Source organism: Mastigoproctus giganteus, chromosome 8 (genome assembly GCF_048544385.1).
Source record: "Mastigoproctus giganteus isolate SK-2022 chromosome 8, ASM4854438v1, whole genome shotgun sequence".
Classification (NCBI taxonomy): domain Eukaryota; kingdom Metazoa; phylum Arthropoda; class Arachnida; order Uropygi; family Thelyphonidae; genus Mastigoproctus; species Mastigoproctus giganteus.
Genome location: NC_143582.1, coordinates 25,248,175 through 25,271,300, shown reverse-complemented (window position 1 = coordinate 25,271,300; position 23,126 = coordinate 25,248,175). Strand labels below are relative to the sequence as shown.

Here is a 23,126-nt window from a genome sequence, read left to right as displayed (position 1 = left end):
AGTCCTCCAGAGTGGATAATCTGCAGGCTCCAATGATTGGACGCGTTGCAGATGGTATGAACTCATTTGGTTTGTTGACAGTATCCTCCATACAGTGGATTGGGAAATACCCAATCGTTGGCCTATCACTCGAGTACTCTTACTCGGATTGCCTTCTGCAAGACGTAGGACATTCTCTTCATTGTCTGGTGTCCTTGTCGTTCGCTCTCGATTCATGGTACCTCTCGCGTAACCTTCTGTGCACATGTGCGAAAATCGTATGATGAGGAGCACCCTTTGTGCGGGAAACGTTCCTGGTACAAGCGCAGAGTGGCGTGTCCGTTACAGTCCGTAGCTCCATACACGAGGTGCATGTCAGCCAGTTCAACGTTTGAATACTCGTCTATCCTACTGCCTCAGGAACCAGTTTGCAAATGCTGACTTCCAGCGGGATCGCTGTTCATGCGACCTCCTGTTCAACGTCCTCTACCGCACGATGAAGGCATTTCGGACCCTGCAATGCTATGTGATTCCGATTCTTCTTTGTGCCCCCTACACCTCCTGCAAGTTTGTCGCACTGGTAGTGAATCACCCTGTATATATATAAAAAGACACTTCTAAGGAAACTGCAAGATAATGTGCTAACTAATAAAAAATCTAAGAACATGTTTTTAATGGAATTTATATTTCTCTTTAAATATGATAATGAAATAAAACTAGCATAGTGTCATATAGAATGAATTGAAAAAACATAATACAGCATGCATGTTAGTATAATTAGAAAAGGATATATTGAAAAAACCAGAGCTTGTATATTATGGGCTAATATAATTATTTAAAACATGTAATAAACATGTTAATATCCAATTCTTCCCCCCTATAAAATACACAGTAAATGCAAAAAAAACAATTCATTCAAATTTCAGCCAAGGATGAAAGCTGGTGACTATCCATAAATTAAATTCAAGCTATATAAACATTTCACTGCAGTCTCCCACACTGTATAAGGCATTAAGAATAATATTTTTCTTTTGACCATCTGAAGTATTCCTTGAATTCAATATACTGAAACAACAGAATGAATTCATTAAGACTTAATAAACTTGCAACATCTTTTGATGTTCAGTCCAGTCAATGGTGACCCAGAAGTAGCAGGATAAGGTTCTCAGTAATCATGCAGATTTTTTTTTTAAACCCTCTGCTACTTACATGTTATCTAGCAGATGGCATTTTTCAAACTTGTAAATAAAATCAAATCCTCCTGCATGCTTTTCTCCACCACTATTCTCTAAATGATTATAAATAATGCAGCAAAAAAGTAATGAGATCAAATTAAAATATCTAATTGCAAGTATCACTCTGGGAGAGAAGCATAGAAGGGTAACCTTGGCAGTCCCATCAGCCCAAACCAGTTGGCCTTAACGTGCTGCTTTGTATGGACATTCTTTGTGCATCATGTCAGTGTCAAAAAGCAAAGAATGGAATAATGGATCAACCTCAAGTATTGTGTGAAGCTGGAAAAAAGTCCCACTGAAACACCCATTATGAATAGCTTAAGGGAATAGAGCACTGTCCCAAGCACAAAAATTTAGATGGTTTAATCATTTTGAAGAGAATACAGCAGACAATCCTTGAAGTTGCACACTGTACACTGAACTGGTGTACAGTGGGCAATTTCTTAGCAAGTGAGTTAAATGTGAATAAAGAATCAATAACTGCTATATAAAGGTTGCAAATGCTCAGCATATTTTGAGAGCATCTGTCAAATAGTACTTAGCTTTGCCTTTAGTCTTTCAACACTAGTGTATTAACTCAAACAAATTACAACTGAATCCAATTAATAACAAATATATATATATATATATAGTCAGCAAAGAAGGCAAACTTAGAAATAATGTAATTTATTCATAACAAACTTAAATTTTGTTATTATAGTAATTATGAATTTCCTTTAGATGCCTCCTACAGCACATGATATAGTCAATCTGGCTTGTCCTTTCCCCACTCTTGTATGTTATTATGAATTTCATAGGCATAACAAGCAAAAATGAAAGCAAATTCTCACGAATTATTTATGAGAAATAATTTTTTTCTAAGTCAGTCAGGTTGACCAAGAAAGGCTTTCAAATGTCGTAAAATATGAATAGTAATGGTGTCAACTGCTTCAACAAATTAGTTCCTTCACAGGAAACTAATTTGTTGAAGCAGTTGACACCATTACTATTCTGTTATACCCAGTCACTTTTGTTGCTATATCCACCTGTCAAATCATTTCATGTATACAGTAATTTTATTGGATGGTATGTTCATTTGATAAATGATTCTATTAATATGCAAATTACCAAAACAAGCAACATTATCTGTCATTACATTTCTGATGGCAGGTAACTAGTCCTCTCTACTATCAAGTAGAACCAGTTTGGTTGTTAAATTAGTATTAGTAATGGCCGCATGGCACAAGAAAGACTATGGCTTATTCTGCACAAGCCAAAAAAAAAAAAAACCGAATAAAACAATGATTAAAAAAAATAAATAATAAAAGAAAAGGAAATTAAACCTATCATCCTATGTGCTTCCCTCACCCGAAGGTACTATCCAGAAGACCTTTGCATTTCCCCAAACTGTCAGCCTCTATCACCCATGTAGGCAACTTATTCCAGTAATTTATAACTCGCTGGCTAAAATAAAACTTCCTGCAGTCCAATCTAAACATTTCCCCCTGTAACTTGAATTTATGTCCCCTAGTTCTAGCATCATTTATAATCTTGAAAATTTCGTCCTCATTCATTTTACTGATGCCTCTCAGAGCCTTAAACACCTCAATCAAATCTCCTCTAAGGTGTCTAGTTTCCAAACTCTGCAACCCACATATTCGAAGTCTTTCTTCATAAGGACAGCCTTTTGCCGATCTCACCAGGCGAGTTACCCATCTTTGCACCCTTTCAAGAAGCTCGATGTCTTTCTTTAGGTGCGGTCTCCATACTTGAACACAGTATTCCAAGTGTGGTCTAACATAAGCCTTATATAATGGGATTATCACGTCCCTATCTCTACTTGCAAAAGTTCGATAGGACATCATGGGCCTTCCTTGGGAAATTGGGAATATAACCTTGCTAAACTAAAATTTACCATAGTCTGCTTGTGTTTCTCAAATGCAACTTATTTCCACACAGCACTGTGAACCCTAGCCTGTTCAATTTCCTGTAAAGATATGAGCTTGTCTACAAATCGGAGTGTTGTTGAAGATGAGTATGGGAGCAGCAGATTCTTCCCATGAAATAAAAAACTGCAAGAAATAAGGTAGAACAGAGCCTTAGGAGGATTGATGTTGACTGAGTTTGCTTTTCTCTCACTGGAGAATTATTAGATATCAGCATTTAAGGAACTGTTGGTGGATATTCAAGAAGGTGTAGTTCTCTATGTAGAATTTGTGTTGAGATTTTTCAAAGTGGAAGGTGGAGTGTAACGCATTATCCATTAAAATTATGAATGAAGAAGGTTATTAATATACAGGAGGAAAAGAGTAGTGGAAAACAAAACCTTGGGGAACTCCAGCATTACTTGATAGGTTAATGCCATTACCCACAGTAAGCAGTCAGAGAGAAAACTGGCTACCCAACTGCAGAAATGAGAAAGTATGCCACAAGAAAGAGGCTTATTTAAGAACATCTTTATGCCAAAGCTAATCAAAATGTTAAGAGTAACTGTTAGTGTTTCTCTAAACTATTCCATGGAATTTGTCCAAAGATGAGTAACATAAGTCAAGATATCGCCAGTGAATTGATAATCGAATGGAAAGTTAAAATAATATAAAGTTTAATATAAATAGTCAAAAGGATTTCTATTATATTAGATTAATATAAATAACTTGAGGTAAATGCAGTGGAACAATAATTGGAATAGAGACAGGGATTTGTCGCTACTTTTTAGGAATTTTCTGATATAAGCAAATTACCATTCAAAAGGAAAAAAAGAGTGTAAAAATGCAATGCAACTTCTGTTTTTATGCTTAAGCTCATGTTTTATGAAACTGCAGAAATGCCATCAGGATCTAGGACTTTTAATGACTTTTTATCAGAAGACTAAGGAAGGCAATGAATGGAATGGAATCTGCTATTCTGATACCATACAAACCTTGTTCTTTGCACAAAGACATTATTTTATGTTGCTGCTGTTTAATAAGTTTGTGGCATGCTACAAACTGCATATTTATCCTTAGAGTGGTCATTTTTATGAAATTAGTCCATTTTGTACTTAATTTCATAAGGGGCATTGGAGAATTTTTCCCTTTTGATGTAGTTAACTCTAAAATATGAGTTGGCTTGATTTTGTGCTTAATTATTGCACCAAATAAGAGAAAGTTGCAGCAACCCACTGGTGGATCACACCACCAATGAATTGTTACTGATGTAATGGATGATGTGATTTGCCGGTGTCCACACTCATTATTGCATGTGTGACGGTGTATTTGTCACAATCAGTTCCCTTAACGTTTGGAAAATAAAATAACATCAGAAAACTTACCTATATCATTTGTATTGTATAGTAATGAATAATTAGAGATGATATCAATCAAAATTTCTGCAACACACCAGTGGGTCACTCCACCAGGCGAACTGACAGATACAGCAATTTCTGATAGCCAATTCCCTTTTCTGTACCACCATCTAATTTTGTTTTTTATACATTGTTTGAAAGGACATCATTGTTAGAGAAATTTCTTTTTGTTTTTTTGAAAAGTAAAAAAAAAAAAAAAAAGTAAAAAAAGACCCTTGTATAATCTGCCACTGTTCATTTAGAATATGTGTAGAAAAATAACCTTTGAAGGAAAATAATTATTTCCTTGTAAAAAAAAATTCATATTTCTATCAAATATAGTTCACACAAGGTGTAAGCAAAAAGTTTGGGAACTCATCTAGACATAATAAAACACAACCCACCCATTCATCTGCAGTCACTCTGAATTAGCACATGTTGAATAGAAGGTATTTTATGTCATCACACTTTAAAATGAGTAAGTTTACTGATAACAAATCTGCATAAAATTTTTTTGTTTCAAATTAGGGAAAGGTGCAACACAAACGGAAAATATTAACTTTCAGAGAAGATGCTAGGCATTCCATTTAAAGATTTTTCAGTGGTTTGCAAAGTTTAAAGAGGGCTGCTTGTCTATTAAAGATGATCCTAACTCAGGCTGTCCTTCAACTTCAAAATATGATTCAATCACTTGTGTTCATGACATGGTCAGGAGTGATCAATGTTTAACTATATATAAAGTTGAGAGTGAAACTGGTATTTCTTATGGATCACGTCAATCAATTTTAACAAGTTGGGAATGCAAAATATTTCAACCAATTTTGTGCTTCGCATCCTCACTGATGATCATACAGAGCAGAGACCTTTTGCATGGCAGGATCTTCATCAATGTGCTGCTACTGACCCAGAAACAAAGGCCCAAAAAAGCAAGACTATCTCTCTATGAAATATGAAGATCACGCTTGTGTATTTCTTAACTCATAGGACATTGTTCATTATAAATTTGTCCCACATAGACAAATAGTGAACTAGTAATATTGCAAATCCGTTCTACGGTGATTGTACGATGCTGTTCAGCGAAAACAGCCAGAAAAGTGGGCTTTGGGGATTTGGCACTTGCATCATGACAATGCCCCTATATACTTAGTGCTTTCCATTCAAGAAATTCTTCTAAAGTCATCACTGTTGCTTCCTCCCAATATGCCATATCCATTGGATATAGTATCCTATGTTTTTTCCTGTTTCAACCTTGAAGTCCCCTTGAAAGGTCACAGATTTGCAAAAACTGAGGAAACCACTCAGGATGTGACACAGGAACCATTGGAACTTCCAAAACAAGCCTATCAGGAATCAGTGTACACAGCTTCAAGAAAACTAATTTGAAGGAAATCTATCCAAATAGTCAGTAAGCTTCATTTTCCAAATATTAGTTTAGTCCCCCAAACTTTTTGATCACACCTCATATACAGGAGAGTCACATGTCAGTTTAACAATGAGTAGTCTGAACATATTCTTTGTTATTTAGAACATAGGCACCTCCGTAGCCAGGAGCAGCAGTGCGTAGCACACGCTTCTTGATTAGACCGGGGTTCGAGCCCGTGACCACCAAATACGGAGGATGTAGAAAGATTGTTGTTGTTATTTGGTTTTTAGGAGCATTAGCAACTGAGGCCACATTGCTCCGGGATATGTGGTAGTTATTCCCTGACCTTTCCGCATCCTCCACATTTGGTGGTGACAGGCTCGAACCCCGGTCTAATCAAGAAGCATGTGCTACGCACTGCTGCTCCTTCCCACCTGGCTACGGAGGCGCCATGCAGAAAGGTCAGACAATGACCACCGCATATCCCCGGAGCAATATGGCCTTAGTTGCTAATGCTCCTAAAAAAAAACCCAAATAACAAATTAGAACATAAAGAATATGTTCAAAATAACATAAATAAAATGTTAATATGCTAAGATCCATAAAGTAACAGGCATGAAATTGAATTAAAGAAGTAAATTGTACCAATTATTTCTATATATGGCCCATTCCACACAACAACTAGATGATATTACTGCATTTTCAGCTATTCATATGTAAACTACAACTTGTTGGTAATCTGGAAGTGTAATGGCAACTTGCAGTAGTAAGATATCACTGGTCAGAAAGAGCTCAGTTTGGCCTTATATTATTATTAAATATAATTGATATATGCAGTGCAGTGGGGAAATATTTCAGCTGTATTCACAGACATACTGCTAAAAGCATTTAGTAGGCCTCCAGTTTCACCACTACACACTCTCCAACTCACTCCCCCAATAAGTAGTTAAGCACAAGATGTCGATTCTGTAATAATAAATGTTTTCCTCCTGCACTTCTTACATAAACTACAACATTCCTGTAAGGTGGGGTGATGAAACAACTTTTTCTTCAAACACGAGTAAAGGAGGCAAAAAGAATACATTGTAGCAATTGGTGACTTACCAGTGAGTCACTAACGATCTTCCTTCTTTGCATTGCAACAGCTTAATGAACATATTCCAGACTGCTTAATTTCCCACAGGTCTCCAAAGTTGCCCTTATCTGACTTGGGTAACTTTAGAGACAGAACTAGACACTTGCCAACCCACTGGTAGGCTGCTCTGCCTTACATTCTGGCAACTTTCAAGCCATTGTCTCAATTGCTTTTTTTTACTGTAGTGATAAGGCTTTTGTCTACAATTTATTCCATTTAGTCAGCTTAGTTTATTCTGATAATCAGTCTTTATTCATCCAGTAGTCTTATCTCTCTATGAATACCATGAGGAGGGAAACCTAGATCTGCCCCCCCCCCAGTCACTTACCCAAAAGCTTAGCTTATGAGATGTGGGGATCTCTTACCAGTTATATAATATTTGACTCTTCATTAACGGAAAAAATATATAAGTTAATTTTTTTACAGTTTACAGCAATGTCTTTATCACTAAGGAACATATCAAAATTCAAACAGTGATAATATGCATTCCCAAAAAAAATTACAAAATGTGAAGTAACAAAATGAAGAATAGAATTTTTTTTATCAAAAAGAAAGAATAAGCGTTAGTGCAGAACCAAGATACCAAACAACAATAACCAAAAGATGCTTAGATATCAGAGAATATTAATCTCATTTGTAAGTCGATCAAGCATAATCCATGGAAGTAAACACATCAATTTCTGTTGACATCATGATTAAGATGTATTTAGGACCACTGCAGAACAAATCCTGAGGGCTGAATTCAAAGCCAGGACATTCCAACAATTAACAAATAAAAAAGGTGACAATAATATTAAAAACATTTCTTATGAGTTTCTTTAGGATGACAGACCAAAATGAAAGATGGAAGTAATTTTAAATGATTATTCATCTTGACGGATTAATGAAATAAGCAAAAACACCAGTTACTGCAGAATTGCTATAGGGTGGAATTTGTACAGATGCTACTGCATTCCCCAAAACTAGAAGTCTGGTGTGGGCTTGTTGCCAAAACGATTTCTGGACCATATTTCTTTGGTAATTATGAAATTGAGGTTATACAGGATGTATACCCCACACCTCTTCAGATGTATACAGGAAGAGGTGTGGGGATTCCAGAAAGATGGGCCCAACAGCACACTTCCTACTTAGCACTATATAACACCTTAATGAACATATTTAAGAGAGCATGACACATTTCAGGTATTTTTAAAATCTGTAAGACAGTAACTAATTTGGGAGATCCCTCACTGATTCTATTAGTTTTGCAGTCATTAATAATTAAATTCAATTAATAATATATGAGCTATGTTATCTTATTTGAATAAATGCTCTCATTACTTAAACTTGATTTCACAGAATGCAATTCAAAACACTGTCAAACTGTTATTTTATACTTACTTAAAAATGAATTACAAAATAAAACGGAAAAACATTCTGCAAAAGTCAACTTGATTTTTATAAAATATGGTAGATTTCATATGAAATGTTATATAGACTGAGTATGAAATGTTATATAGACTGAGTATGAAATGTTATATAGACTGAATATAAGATGTTCTCAATGATATTTTTTACATCGTTCTTAATGTAAAAAATGTCAACCTATTTTTAATGAACTTCCTTGCAAAAAAAATTTTAGCTGTGTAGATGCAATGTTCAGAAAGAAAGAATAATAATGGAAGTTTCGTTTTTGGTAGATAAGACAAAAAAAATTCCTAAGTAAGTAGTAAAAACATATAATAGAAATATACAAATACTAATTAAACACTAACCTGCCATATTGACAGGCTGAGTACAGAAATCTTCAATTGAAGATTGTTTTCTGTTATCTTTCTGCATCCATTCTGTAAAAGTAACTGCATCAGATAGAGTGACTGGTGTAAGTAGCATATCTACTCCAGCATTAAATACAGTTTGAAAATCTCGAGCTATCAAGTGTCGCACTCTCAATGCTTGCATAAAATAATGTTCATAATTCCTACAGGAAAAAGAATTATTAACTAATACATTGTTTCCTTTGGATATTTCACTATATTAAATAAGATATTCTGCCCTTATATATTCAAAAGATATATTAAATAACTATAGACAAGGGCAGATTGGAAAGTAAGATCTCCAATGTTGTACAGAAATATAGCTTTGAATATCTATAGAATGTTATGTGACAAATTATACAAAGCTGATCTAATAGACTTCCTTTTAGAAGTGACTAGGCAGTGTGATGTATTGCATCAAAAAATGGTCAAACGCACATAAAAGAAGTACAAGGAGTAACCATTTCTTATTGCTAAAGGCAAGAAACTGGCTCTGTATGGTGAAGCAGTAGCATCCATGGAAAAAAAAAAGTTATGTGGTGAGTTTTTAAGGGGAAGGGAGCAGAAACCGCAGGATGAAGAAGCATGTGGTTGCCTACAAACTTTAGTCACTGCTGTTAATGCTACTAAAGCCAAATATCATTCAAGAGAATTATTGTGTAACTGTTAACTGTAAAAAGACATTAGCCAAATGCTTGACATTTATGGTACAGCTTGCCATCCATCATGAAAGAATTTTCATTAACTTCAAGCAAGTAAGTTGAAACAGACTGAACAGAACACTTTACAACATTTACCCATATAGCTCTGATTTAGCACCTTCATATTTCCATCTATTATAATGGTCCTTTTCCTATTATTCTTTTTCTACACAGGCATTCTTTATTTTACTATTTTAAATAATTTAAGTGTCATTTCCTGTCTGTTCAGTGTTGACAAGAATATTGTTCAGATTTCGATCTGTTTCCTCCCCTTATATCTTGCAGGAAAATATTTTCTTAACAATAAAGAGGTTACATCAGCAGTGCAACAACTACAGTGTTATAACATATTCCTGCCAGAGTTTCAAAAATCTTATCAAACTTGAATAAATGTTTGAATTCTCATGGATTGGCAGGCAGGCACTTTACCCACCTCGCTAGCCCGGTCGGCTGATCAAAACATCAAAGGCAGATATTGTTAGTATATCAGAGACATGGTGTCACACAGAGATAAGGAATGCAGAACTGGAATTTGGGGAGTATAATATGTACAGGAAGGATAGACAGGACAGGAAGAGGGGGGGTTATACTATTAGTTAAGAAACACAAAATCCAAGGAACTGCAGCCACTTGACATCGCTGGACAGTGCAGTGTCGAGTCAGTTTGGTGTGACAAGCACTGGTAGATCAAAATTGAGAGTAGGATGTGTTATAGGCCTAATGACTCTAATGAGTATAATAAAAAACTGTACAGGGAAATAGTGGGCCAGTAAATCAGAAAGCCTTATAATGGGGGATTTTAATTTCCCAGATTTTGATTGAAATTTGTGGGTTGGTCACTCACACACTAGCTTTTATGGATTTACTGGTTGATTGTTTTCTACATCACCATGTTCGGGAGGCAACTAGAGGGAGTAATACTCTTGATCTGATTATCAGTAGTGATTCTTCATGCATTAAGAATCTGCAGATAAAGGAACCACTAGGTGGTAGGGATTTACTCAAAGAGGTAACTACCATCAGGGGTAAAGGGAAGGGTTTTTTGCTTTCGTAAAAGCGACTACGGAGGTGGTTGTTGTTATTTTGGTTTTTAGGAGCATTAGCAACTAAGGCCATATTGCTCCGGGGATATGCGGTGGTCATTCCCTGACCTTTCCGCATCCTCTGTATTTGGTGGTCATGGGCTCGAACCCCAGTCTAATCAAAAAGCGTGTGCTACGCACTGCTGCTCCTGCTCACCTGGCTACGGAGGTCTGAGACAGTATTTAAATTCTATACGATGGGACCAACTGATGATGTTACCAACAGAAAATTCAAAATGGGAAGCATTCAAAGAATTAATTTTGGAAGCTACTAGGCTTTACATACCAACTAAGAAATACTGTTCAAGGTTTAGGCCTAAATGGATGTCAGATGAACTAATGAGACATGTGGAAGAGAATAAAAATGCATGGGATACATATAAATTAATGGGTAACAAGGAAGCCTATGATAGATATAAGCTGTTCTGTAACCAAGTTGTTATTTGGTTTTTAGGAGCATTAGCAACTAAGACCATATTGCTCCGGGGATATGCGGTGGTCATTCTTGACCTTTCCGCATCCTCCGTATTTGGTGGTCATGGGCTTGAACCCTGGTCTAATCAAGAAGCGTGTGCTACGCACTGCTACTCCTGCCCACCTGGCCTGTAATCAAGTCACAAAGGAGAATAGGCAGGCAAAGGCAGATTATGAGAAATCTTTGGCAAAGGATGCAAAGAAAAACAGCAAAGAGTTCTTTACCTATATAAACTCTAGAAGGAAAGGGATGAATCAGATTGGTCCGCTGGATATTGATGGTTCAACCGTTGATGATCCTACTCAGGTGGTTAACAAACTAAATGAGTATTCTGCATCTACATTTCACACATGAGGAGTTATTCAGGGAGGGAAATGCCAGAGGTGAATTAAACTCTAGCAGTGAACTAGATGATTTTGTAATAACTGAGAGGAAAGTGGAGGAGTAATTGTTGAAGATAAACATAAAAAAGGCATCCGGGGTGGATGGGATATATCCAGTTATATTAAAGGAGGCAGCAAACTGTTAGCCATAATTATGAGAGCTTTCTTGGACTTGGGGGGGGGGGAGTACCCATGGACTAGAGATGTGCAAATGTGACCCCAATTCACAAAGGAGGATCAAAGGTTGACACAAGTAATTATAGACCTGTGAGTTTAATTTCTGTTCCAGGAAAATTAATGGAGGCACTTGTTAAAGAAGCACTGCAGGATCATCTAGACAAGACATCAGTTATTGCTCGGACACAGCATGATTTTGTTAAGGGAAAGTCTTGCCTGACCAATTTGATTGGATACTATGATGCAGTCACAAAAGAATTGGATGTAGGGAATAACTTTGATATTATTTGTATTTGGATCTTAGAAAGGCTTTTGATTGCACATGGAAGACTGCTGTGCAAATTGGAGCAGTGTGGCATTGGAGGCTGCTATGGATAAAGGGATGGCTGAGTGGGAGAAGACAGAGAGTGGTAATCAATGGACACTGCTCTTCGTGGACTAATGTTATTAGTGGAGTCCCTCAGGGTTCAGTGTTGGGTCCATTGTTTTTTTCTGTATTTATAAATGATATTGATGATGGTATATCAGGCTTAATGTCCAAGTTTGCAGACAATATGAAGATTGGCAGGGTTGTTAAGGACACTAATGACAGTATGCTGCTGCAACAGGTTCTAGAAAAGTTGAGCAGTTGGGCTGAGAGGTGTCAAATGAAGTTTTAACATTGACAAATGTAAGGTACTACATATGGGAAACAGTAACCCCAAAGTAACATATCAACTCTGTGGTACTACACTGACTGTGGTAGAGATTGGAAAGAGCCTGGGGGTAATTGTGCAGGCAGATATGAAGTTTTCTGAGCAGTGCAGATGGTCTGCAAGAGTAGCTCATGGTGTCTTGTCAATGATATACAGGAATTTTTCTAGCAGGGATAAGAAGGTGATTATTCCCTTGTATAAGGCAATGGTCAGGCCACACCTAGAGTACTGTATACAGGTCTGGAGGCCTCATTTCAAGAAGGATGTAGAGCTGCTGGAACGAGTACAGAGAAGGGCAACAAGATTAGTGAATGGAACAAAGGGTTGCTCTTACAAAGAAAGGCTTAAGTTTTGCAGATTACAGTGTCTGAAGACTAGGCACCTGCAAGGTGATCTGATTGAGGTATATAAAGCCCTGAATGGTTTGAGCATGCTCAATGGTGATGGTATTCTTCCTCTTGCTCAGAATAATCACCTGAGAGGGCATAAATTCAAACTGAGGAAAGACAGTTGTAGGATAGATGTGCAGAAGTTTGCCAGTGGGTAGTTGATTGGTGGAGCAGACTTCCATCTTTTGTTGTGGAAGTTGATAACATAAATAAATTTAAGGCTGAGCTGGACAGGTATTTGGAATGAACAGAGGGGTGAAATGGGAGCTTTTTTTTTTTTGGCGGATGCTGCATAAGCTTGCATTCTTGCATCATATGCCTCTATTAATGCTAATGCTGAAATGGATTGTGCTTCACGCACAGTGAAGGCTATATCTGAAGTAAAAAATCTTTTAACCATATTACCTCATCTTGATAAATAATGTTTAATTCCTGACTAGTGCATTATAATCAGTAAATTAGAATAGCAGATTAATGTTAGTAGTAGAATACTACTAACATTAATAGTAGAATACTATTCCCTAATTCAGCATTTCTCAAACTGTGTTCCATGAGATGTGAACAAGTGTTTAAAAAAAATTGTAATTAATAATTAAAAAAATAAATAAATTTTGTATATTTGTAGTGTACACCACTTTTGTATCATTATAATATTTAACATATTTTTTTTTCAGTTATTAATATACTGCCATAGACTAACAATCAAATAGACCGTGGAACACTTTATTTTGGCGGGCTTTGCATAGAGAAGTATGCTTAAAAAAAGGAACTTTTAAACGAGAAGCAAAGTACTTATAGTAGTGCAACTGTGGTCAATGAAAACGAACACAATACTGTCACACTTTAAAGTGAGAATGAACAATCGCAGCCTTTTGTTCCCCAAAAATCCGAAGTGAAAAAACAGGAACCAACTAATAAAAGACCAAAATGAAAGTATAATGACAGTTATTTGAATTTCAGCTTTACATGTGTTGAAAATAAAGATGCTCCCGACACACAGTGTGTCATATGTAATAAAATATTAACAAACAGTTCTTTGGCTCCCGCTAACTTGTGTTTTGTAAGTGTTCCGTGAATATGTTGTGAGATGAAAAGTGTTCCGTGACTAAAAACGTTTGAGAAACGCTGCCCTAATTTTTCTAGTAACCGATTATTTAACAGCCCTCTTGCGATTTCTGGTAAGCAGTGTGTACAAGAGCAAGTAAGAAATAGTTATAATAGTAGTTATAATTAGAAATTGATTCCTTCTACTGCTCACTTGATACACTAACCATTTATTATCGCTGAAATCTGAAGAATATATGGCTTACCGAATTAAGTCTTACGTAGTGGCCATGAGATTCCCCCACCTCCCAAAACTATGCATTTTAATTTCTTCTACCAAACCCATATATACAAGAAAACCAATCAATGTAAATATATATGCAGATTTTGACCAATTACAGCAGTAAAACTCAGTTATAATTGTTATTGGTAGTACACTCAAAAGCTCCAAAATAAACTGATAAAAATGAAATTCATGTTGATATTGCTGTAATACAAAATTATATTACTGAAATCTGTTATATATTTCTATCACATTAAAATACAGAATTAATACATAATATAAGTCAAAAATAATATATTTACCTCTTAAGAAGGAAATAATTACCAGTGAGGATTCTACTTTTAACAACTTCTCCAAAACCCTCATCTCTAGTGGCAGAATATGAACTTGCTGTACATGTTTCATCTCCTGCTCTATGCCCTAAATTTGAAAATATGTTTAATGTTTTCTTGTTTGTTGCTATTCTTGGAAATTAAAAACTTTGCAGTATTCACTCATGCAATGAAAACTACAATTCTGGTCAAAATTGCATGTTAATAAAGAAAAACAAATTTAATAAATTTTTATTTTTTATTTAAGAAATTAGAACAGCAAAAAATTGTTTAATTAAGAGTGTCTTAATACTCTGCATTGGTTTCTCATAACATGAAAATATCACAAACAGCCTTCATATTACACTACAAATAAGTTTCTCAGCAAACAGTGTTCAATTCTGCAAATGGCTTCAAAATTGTAATAATGTTATCGATGCACTCTAAGTAACTATATAATATCGGTGTAGATACACCATAGTTTACCCATAAATTTGAACTATGTATGTGGTGTAAAAGGCATCGTTTTAATTGTATCTCATATTGTGGGTGCCTTCACAACGAGATAGCTGGTATTGCACTACTTCGAATAAATAACGCTTCTCTAGTAAAGAGGACTACTGTTATTTATTTTTATTCATAAATTCGTATGTAGTTCATAAATTTGAACTACATACGTAGTTCAAATTTATGGGTAAACTATGGTGTATCTACACCGATATTATATAGTTAATTACCTAAACCCATAAGGAATTATGCCTTGTGCATTTCATCTTCTAATACTCTAAGTAATGTAAATAGCACTTCCTGTTATTCTTGTTTGTCCTGAAAACAATGGACACAATGTATCTTTCAGACATAAGAAATTTTATATTTTTCATTGGTGGTTTATGATGCTTTGTGAAATTTCACAGAAAGTTTTCAATTAACATTTTACACTTTCGCTGCTGCTTTTCCAACTACCTTTTTGACCAACAGTTGAAAACCACAGGATTGAGTCAATTTGGATTGGAAAGGGCAGACATATTTTTGGGCTTTCTTCTAACTATGACTGAATTAATCAGTGCAGTGAAGGTTGCTCGACAAAAATATCTGGTTTTATTTCTGTCAAATTGTAAGAAAAAGTTCTAAAAGTAGGGTGGTTCCCTCTAGAAGATTAAAAATAAGATGCCACATATTTGTGTAAAGAAACAGTAAATGTGTTAAGAAAACCCCTACTTAAGATTTTTTCCTGCCTAAGAAGTGAATAGTGTATGGTTACAAGAAATGTCCAATAAGCTTAATGTACTTTTTACCCATGTTAAAATATCTCAATTTAAAAGGAGTAAAGTATTTTCTTCCAAATAAGTCCATTACACACCAATATTTTACTTGTGTAATATGTCTTTTCTAGTCCACATCACAAATTATCACTGGCATGCTGCTGGTGTTCTTATCGAATGAAAGCTGGACATATATCAATTTTCTACTCATTTGCAATCCAAGTGCTGTGAATTCAAAAGGGGAGAAAAAATTTAATTCTCTCTGTAATGGTACAGACTCGTAATGGAGCACTTGCCATCTGTATATCTTGTTTGGTATTGTATTGCACTACTTCAAGTAATCAGCATTTCTCTAATGAGAGGAAATAAAGTTTGAGAAGTATCATTTATACAGAATTGTGTTAACTGATCATGCCAACTCTACTAGTTGTACTTATTCAATTTGGTTAGTGTGTCCAAGCCTACAATTTTATACATTTTATACAATATATAATATATAATCTGTATAATATATAATCTGTATAATATCTCTTGGGCTGTCTGAATATCAATCAATAACACACTGCCATGTATTCTTATGTTCCTACAAATAATAGTAGACATGACAGTATATTTTTTATTTTAGGATTACATTTTTTTGATTTAAGTTTTTGCCTCATGTGACTTTTCTTGTCACATGGAATGAAGAGTTGCAGATATGACAAGAACTGATGATGTGATACAGCAGTTTGATTCTGTCTCAGAATTCCATTCCAAAGGTGCTTCAAAAGTGAGAGATGTTGGAAGCATGGTATTCATTCAGGAGAATAGTATTTTGAGAGAGATGTTTGATTAATTCATACATATGATATATTTTTTAAATAAATTCAGTCTTACGCATGCATTTTCTTTAGTATTAAATAACATTGTTGGATTAAGTGACAAAAAACTGGCAGCACCGATGTGTCATCATCAAAAGCAAATTTCATTCTATGTGCTAGTGGTCTTTAGAATAAATGCAGTGTCCTAATATAGACCAGTAGTATTGGTATAAGGCAGTGAGTTCAATACATTCTTCTGAGAAAACAGAAAACTGTGCACTACTGTCTGAGATTAGCTACATATACATCTGAACAGGGAAAAATTTTATGAGAAATTCCTCCAGTTTTCAAAAAGAGCTGAACAGACATTTTTCCAGTAGGTTGAGTAGAGTAGAGTATCTACTGCACTATTACAAAGATCTATAAAAAATCAAAAAACTTCTGCTGAAGTTAAGAATAAGTAAAAAACCTGCTTAGGTCATGATTAGGCTAATATGAACATATCAAGATATGTTCATATTTTCTAGATATATAATTATATGATAATGAAATAGTGCACTCACCGTACTCAATTCCATCATATCGTGCAAAATTTGATGCTACTTCACAGCAGTTAAGTACAGAATAGCACACAATAGAGTACTGTGTATGAGGCAATGAAACTGAAGTCAACTTAGCTCCAGAATTATCTAGAAAATCTGCAACTTTCTCCCATAAGTCTACCACTTCTGGTGCCAGCCCTGGACAGTGGTATTCCTGAAGAATAATAATTTGTTAACCAGTATTAGATTTTAAAATACTTATTTAGGAAGCTTTATTGTACAGTTATATATACAATATCCCATTACATGTGTACAGCTAGTAATTTAATAACATACACTTACAGCTTTTACAACCCTACACATGACAAAGAAGGAAAATTAAAATAAAATATCTTAATAAAATAAAGAATGTAGTGATATCCAGTACATATGAAAATTAAAGTGCACACATCCTAAATATGAACATAATATAAAAAAGAGGCAACTTGGGCACAACAGTAGCTTCATATCAGCTGACTGCTCGCTGGGCAAGTCAAAACAATGTGCTTATCAGCAACATTGTTAAATATCTCAAAGATGTGCACAAATAGAGAGAACAAAAGTTGATCAGCCTAACAATTAACTATACTACAGATAAATAACCACACAGTACTAAATACATGTACATGTACAAGAATATCACCCTTAACAGATGATAACTATTCCACAACATCATTCTTCTGACCTGCAGACCTATTCAATCTATCCTCTTTGTACAATATATTTTCCTGACAATAGTCACCAATAATAACTACTTCCTGTGAGACCAGCACTTTCTAGATGCACCAGCAATGAGTGCCTCATTTTATCCTTCAAGGACATCAACCTTGTTTTTCAAGTTCTCATATTTATTTGCTTATCAGAATGCTGAATTTTGCTTAATCTCGCACTCTCTGCAATGAAAACACAAAAAGGCATTTCCATTGGCTGCATACTGTCCTATTAGAGATGGCTTCTTGAACATGCAACAAGTAGCAAAAAAGAAAATTATAATTCGTAGGAGAACTATCCTTGGTAGTTCTTTCCCCCCAACCCCAGTCCAAAGTATTCACACTACTCTGAGCTCTGATTTGCTACTCTAGTCTGAGGCATAATTTTATCTTAAATTTAAATTAAAACATCACACTAAACAGATATATAAGTACAAAAATAACACTGCACTATTCCCAAGTTATATAATAGTAGTATATACACTATAAAATTATATTATGCATTATGTTATACAGTAAAAAAAATGCAGTTCATAAAAAAAAAAAAATTTAAGTTACATTATATTATGCCTTGTGCATTTAGTCTTCGAAATATTATAAAGCCATGTTCATATTATTATAAATTTATAGTTTACAGACTTAATAAAATATTTCTAATATTAATTATAATCCTATGGAATTACATTAAAGAATATCAAATAGCATTTATACCATTCTATTGATGCAATGAACAATGGCAGCAGAATTCTCACATACTTCAACACTCATTTTTGAGAAAAGTTGCCAAATTTCAAATTTTTGTTCAAATTCATTCTCCAATCTACATTTGTAGTGACTTGAGGTGTAAAACTATAATTGCTGATATGGATGGAGTGATGATTAGATAAGTATTGTGGCAGATAATCAGAAAGGTTGCTGAGAATTCGATTTTTTGTTGTAGAGAGAAACTCCCCCCCCCCCCCTCCCATACCTCTGGGAGACTCCAGCAGTGAAATTTGAAAGAATGGCTGAATCTGATATAAAAGTGCACAACTCTTTAGGAAATTCTAGAGATCAGGAAAATCCCACAATATTCCCTTTAACTTGGTAGAATCCTTGAAGTTTTAATGACAGGTCTTGATTTCCAGTCATTAACCTACAATATTTGAAAACTGATAGCTGCCAAACTTCGGACTCAAAAAGCTAGAGATCAGGTAATTGTAGGAAATTTTTGGGCCAAAACAGAAGGAGAACAGGATATATTTTGGAAAAAAGCAGGAAGATTTTGTGAAGTTTACATGGCACCAGAAATTAAATTTCAATGATAACATGCCCATTTCATATAAAAATACAGACATAGGATTGTTTACAGTATGGCATGCTTTTAAATTTTCCCTCTTCAGAAATGTTGAGCCAAAGTTTTGTTCATAACAGTGGCTCTGCTGTTTAGTATTAGTAGTGGCAAATGATGCAAGAAAGAAAGCATGTACATCAGCCAAAAAAAAAAATTTCTATACCACCTGTCCATCTCTAATAGTTTGTCTAGTTCTTCCATTTCATTTATTCAAACTACCCACTTCCACAATGCAAAGATGGAAGTTCGTTCCAATGATCATGCCTTGTACAACAGGATAATCACCTCCTTATTAATTTGGAGTTTTGCCAATGATATACAGGGCAAAATTCCTGTATGTCACTGAAACCCCATGATACTTCACAATTATCCACAGGTCTTTTTCACTCTCCACTACACTGAATATGGGATTTTCACTCTCCACTACACTGAATATGGTATTTTCATTCTCCACTACACTGAATATGGTACCACACAGCTGATAAATTAATCTGGGATTACTGCTAACCATATGAAGAACCTTCCATTTGTCACTTCTCAACCCACCTGCCTAAGTTTTTCAGATCTTGTTGCATTAGCATACCTGGATTACTGTCATTAATCACTCTTTCAACCTTTGTATCATCTGCAAAAGTAGACATTAAGCCTGATATACTTTTATCAGTTTCATTAATAAATACAGAAAGCCATACCCAACACTAGATCCTGGGGGGGGGGGACTCCACTAATAACATTAGCCCACGAAGAGCAGTATCCACTGATAACCACTCTGTCTTCTCCAAAGCAACCATCCCTTTATCCACAGCAGTACTTGCCCCTAATGCCACAGTGCTTCAATTTGTACAAAAATTCAGTCTTTTTATGTGAAACAGCATAAAAGCTTTTCTGAAATCTAACTGAATGATGTCAAAATTATTTCTTTGCATCCAGTTCCCTTGCTACTGCATCAAAGTATCCGATCAGATTGGTCAGACAAGATATTCCCTTAACAAATCCATATTGTGACTGTAGTATAACTGCACTCCTGTCTAGAGGATCTTGCATTACTTCTGTGACTACATTGGTTTCTCTGGAACAGAAGTAAAGCATCTGTAATTACTTGCTACCTCTGAATCCTCTTTGTGAACTGGAGATACATTTGCATATCTCCAGTTCATAAGGCCCTCCATTGAATCCAAGGATGCTCTCATAATCATGGCTGAAGGTTTGCTTACCTCTTTTGTTGTCTCCCTTAATATAAATGAATAGATCTCATCCATTCCAGGATGAGGTCTATTCGTTTATATGACTTTTTATGTTCAGCTTCAACAATTCTCTTCCACTTTCTTATCAGTTATCACAAAAACATTTAGCTCTGTATTAGAATTTGGTTAACTTCACGAATCCCCTTCCTCAAAGAATTCCTCCTATATGAATGCAGATGCAAAATATATATTCAGTTTGTCGCAATCCGAGAAGGATCATCAACAGTTAATTATTCATATCTAACAGACCAACATGATTCATCTCCTTCCTTCTATTGTTTACATAAGCAAAAAAGTTTGTTTTTTTTTGCCAAGGACTTCTTGTAGAGATGCTTTAGCTTGTCCAACCTCCTTTGTGATTTTATTGCAGACTAGTTTATATATACTGTAGGTTTCTGAATCATCTGATAATTTATATACACCCCACGTACGAGGGTGGTTCAATAAAGAATCGCCCTCACCTACTTCCACATATTGCAGAGTCATGATATTTTGTGTATAGCATCATACATATCTCTGTACTAAAGGTGTAAAATTTCAGCCCTATGCCTTAATTTGTTTTTCTCTTACGGAGCTGAATGTGCGACGAAGTAGCATCATGGACAAAGCTGAAGCCAGAGCTGTGATCTGGTATCTGTTCTTGAAGGGGAAATCTCCTAAAGGAATCCACGAGGAGATGACTGCTGTATATAAGGATGAAGTCCCATCCTATGGCATTGTGAAGCACTGGCATAGACAGTTTAGGTGTGGCCAGACATCAGTAGAATCTGAGCCGATTCCAGGTCATCCCCATTCAGCCAGTGATGACAGCATGATCAGAAAAGTGGAGTCGTTAATCATGGAAGATCGCCGGATATCTGTGCGTGAATTGTCCCAGGAGGTGAAGATTAGTGTGGGCTCTGTCGAAACAGTCCTTCATGACCAACTCCATTTTACAGAAATTGAGTGCAAGATGGATTCCCTGATTATTGACTGGTTTCCAGAAGGCTGATCGACAATAGAAATCACAAGGGTTGTTAGCCCTGTGCTAAAAAAAATGAGGAAGACTTTTTCTCTTGTCTAATCACTCAGGATGAAAGTTGGATACACCATTTTGACCCTGAAAGTAAAAAGCAGTCCATGGAATGGCAACATCATGGTTCCCCACCCTGCAAGAGGGCAAGGGTCCAAACGTCAGCAGAAAATGCCTTGCCGACAGTGTTTTGGGATGAGAGAGGCGTAATAATGACTGATTATCTGCTGAAAGGTAGAACAATTACAGGTACCTATTATGCCAACTTACAAAATTACAGAAGAAAATCAAAACATGTAGGCATGGCATGCTGTCCAAAGGTGTGAGAATGCTTGAAGACAATGCCCCAGTTCACACTTCTGAAATTGCAATAACACAAGCGGCCACTTGTGGATATGATATACTGCCCCATCCGGCCTAATCACACGATGTTGCACCATCGGACTACTTCTTGTTTCCTTGCCCTCAAATCATTTCTTCGGGGGGACCCACTTCCCTGACGACAAGACACTCATTTCTGCGACAGAGTCATGGTTCAAAGACCAACCTTACCACTTCTACAAAAACGGTATCCATAGCCTCATCCATCAATGGGAAAACTGTGTAAATCTGCACGGTGGCTATGCAGATGACTAAAACCTGTGCCAAGAATCAACAGGCTAGCACCTCTGCAGCTAAGTCAGGGCAATTCTTTATCGAACCACCCTTGTATTTTTCTTCTCTGCCACGAGTCTCATCAGTTCATCTGAGATCCACTTAGGTCTAAGCCCTGAATAGTATCTTGGTATCTTTTGTTATAAAAAGTAAAGTGGCTTCTAAGATTACTATTCTGAATGCTTCCCATCTAGAATTCACTGTTGGTAACATCCCCTCTTGGTTCCACTGAACAGATTTTAAACTATCTGAGACCACTGCAGCAACCTTTATGAAAGTGGAAGTCCTTCCCTTTGCCCTTGACAGTATAGTTACATCTTTAAGTAAATCCTGCATCAATAACTGTGATCACTGCCACTTAGTGGTTCTTTTAGCTGCAGATTCTTAATGCACAAAAAGCTGCTGCGGATAATCAGATCAAGCATATTGTTTTCTCTCATTGCCTCTCTAACATGCTGGTGTAGAAAACAGTCATCCAAGAAATCCACAAAATTCTTTCTACTGTGTGAGTGACCAATCCACAAGTTCCAGTCAATATCTGGAAAGTTAAATTCCCCTCGTTATTAATTTCAAAACTCACCAGAAAGAGAAGATCTGAACACTGTTTTGCCTGGCTGAATATTCTCTCATAGTCAAACTGTTATTAGAAATTAAAATGTCAAGCATGACTTGGGATTATATTTCAAGTTCCCTTGTGCATTTGTCAGTTTTCCAACTAAGGACCACCATACATCAATTCTTTCTTCATCCTTAATAGCTTTTGATAGGTTCTCACACTAAAACCAAGAAAATCAATGTTGCAAAAAATCTACTGCTTCATCTATTTCTTCAGCTTCAATTAGATTAAGAAGTACCAGAAACATTTCCATAAAAAATTAAAAATGACACACTGCCAATTTATGAAATGTGCTACCTCAGAATTTAAAAGAACATTATTTTTCAATGGGAACCAATGCACCATATGATCACATGCAGCAATAAAGTAGTTTCTTATTGAACAAAAGAACAGAATCTTTTCTTGTCTCGTTCTCCAATACCTTAGTAAAAGAAATGCCTATGACTAAGTCCAAATCATCCCTCTGACATGGTAATCAACTTCCAAAATGAAAGTGGAAGACAAACTACTAGTATGATAACTTTGCACATAATGTTCTTCAGCATATGTAAGAGTAATGAACTCA

The 23,126-nt window shown here is 35.7% G+C and overlaps 1 protein-coding gene across 2 annotated transcripts in view; it reads right to left on the bottom strand.

The window, feature by feature from the left end:
* Nucleotides 1–23,126, bottom strand: part of GatA (glutamyl-tRNA(Gln) amidotransferase subunit A, mitochondrial) — an 85,534-nt gene that overhangs the window by 492 nt on the left and 61,916 nt on the right. Inside the window, exons 7-9 of one of the 2 annotated variants that reach the window (XR_016547294.1) lie at nucleotides 16,975–17,167; nucleotides 14,341–14,458; nucleotides 8,768–8,839 (exon numbers count right to left, since the gene is read on the bottom strand). Coding sequence is in view for 1 of the 2 variants with exons in the window: in XM_090379745.1 (XP_090235871.1) it covers nucleotides 8,768–8,973; nucleotides 14,341–14,458; nucleotides 16,975–17,167 (517 nt within the window). In the remaining variant the exon portion in view is untranslated. Of the gene's footprint in view, nucleotides 1–8,767; nucleotides 8,974–14,340; nucleotides 14,459–16,974; nucleotides 17,168–23,126 lie in introns of both variants that reach the window. The other variant, XM_090379745.1, reaches the window with a different exon arrangement.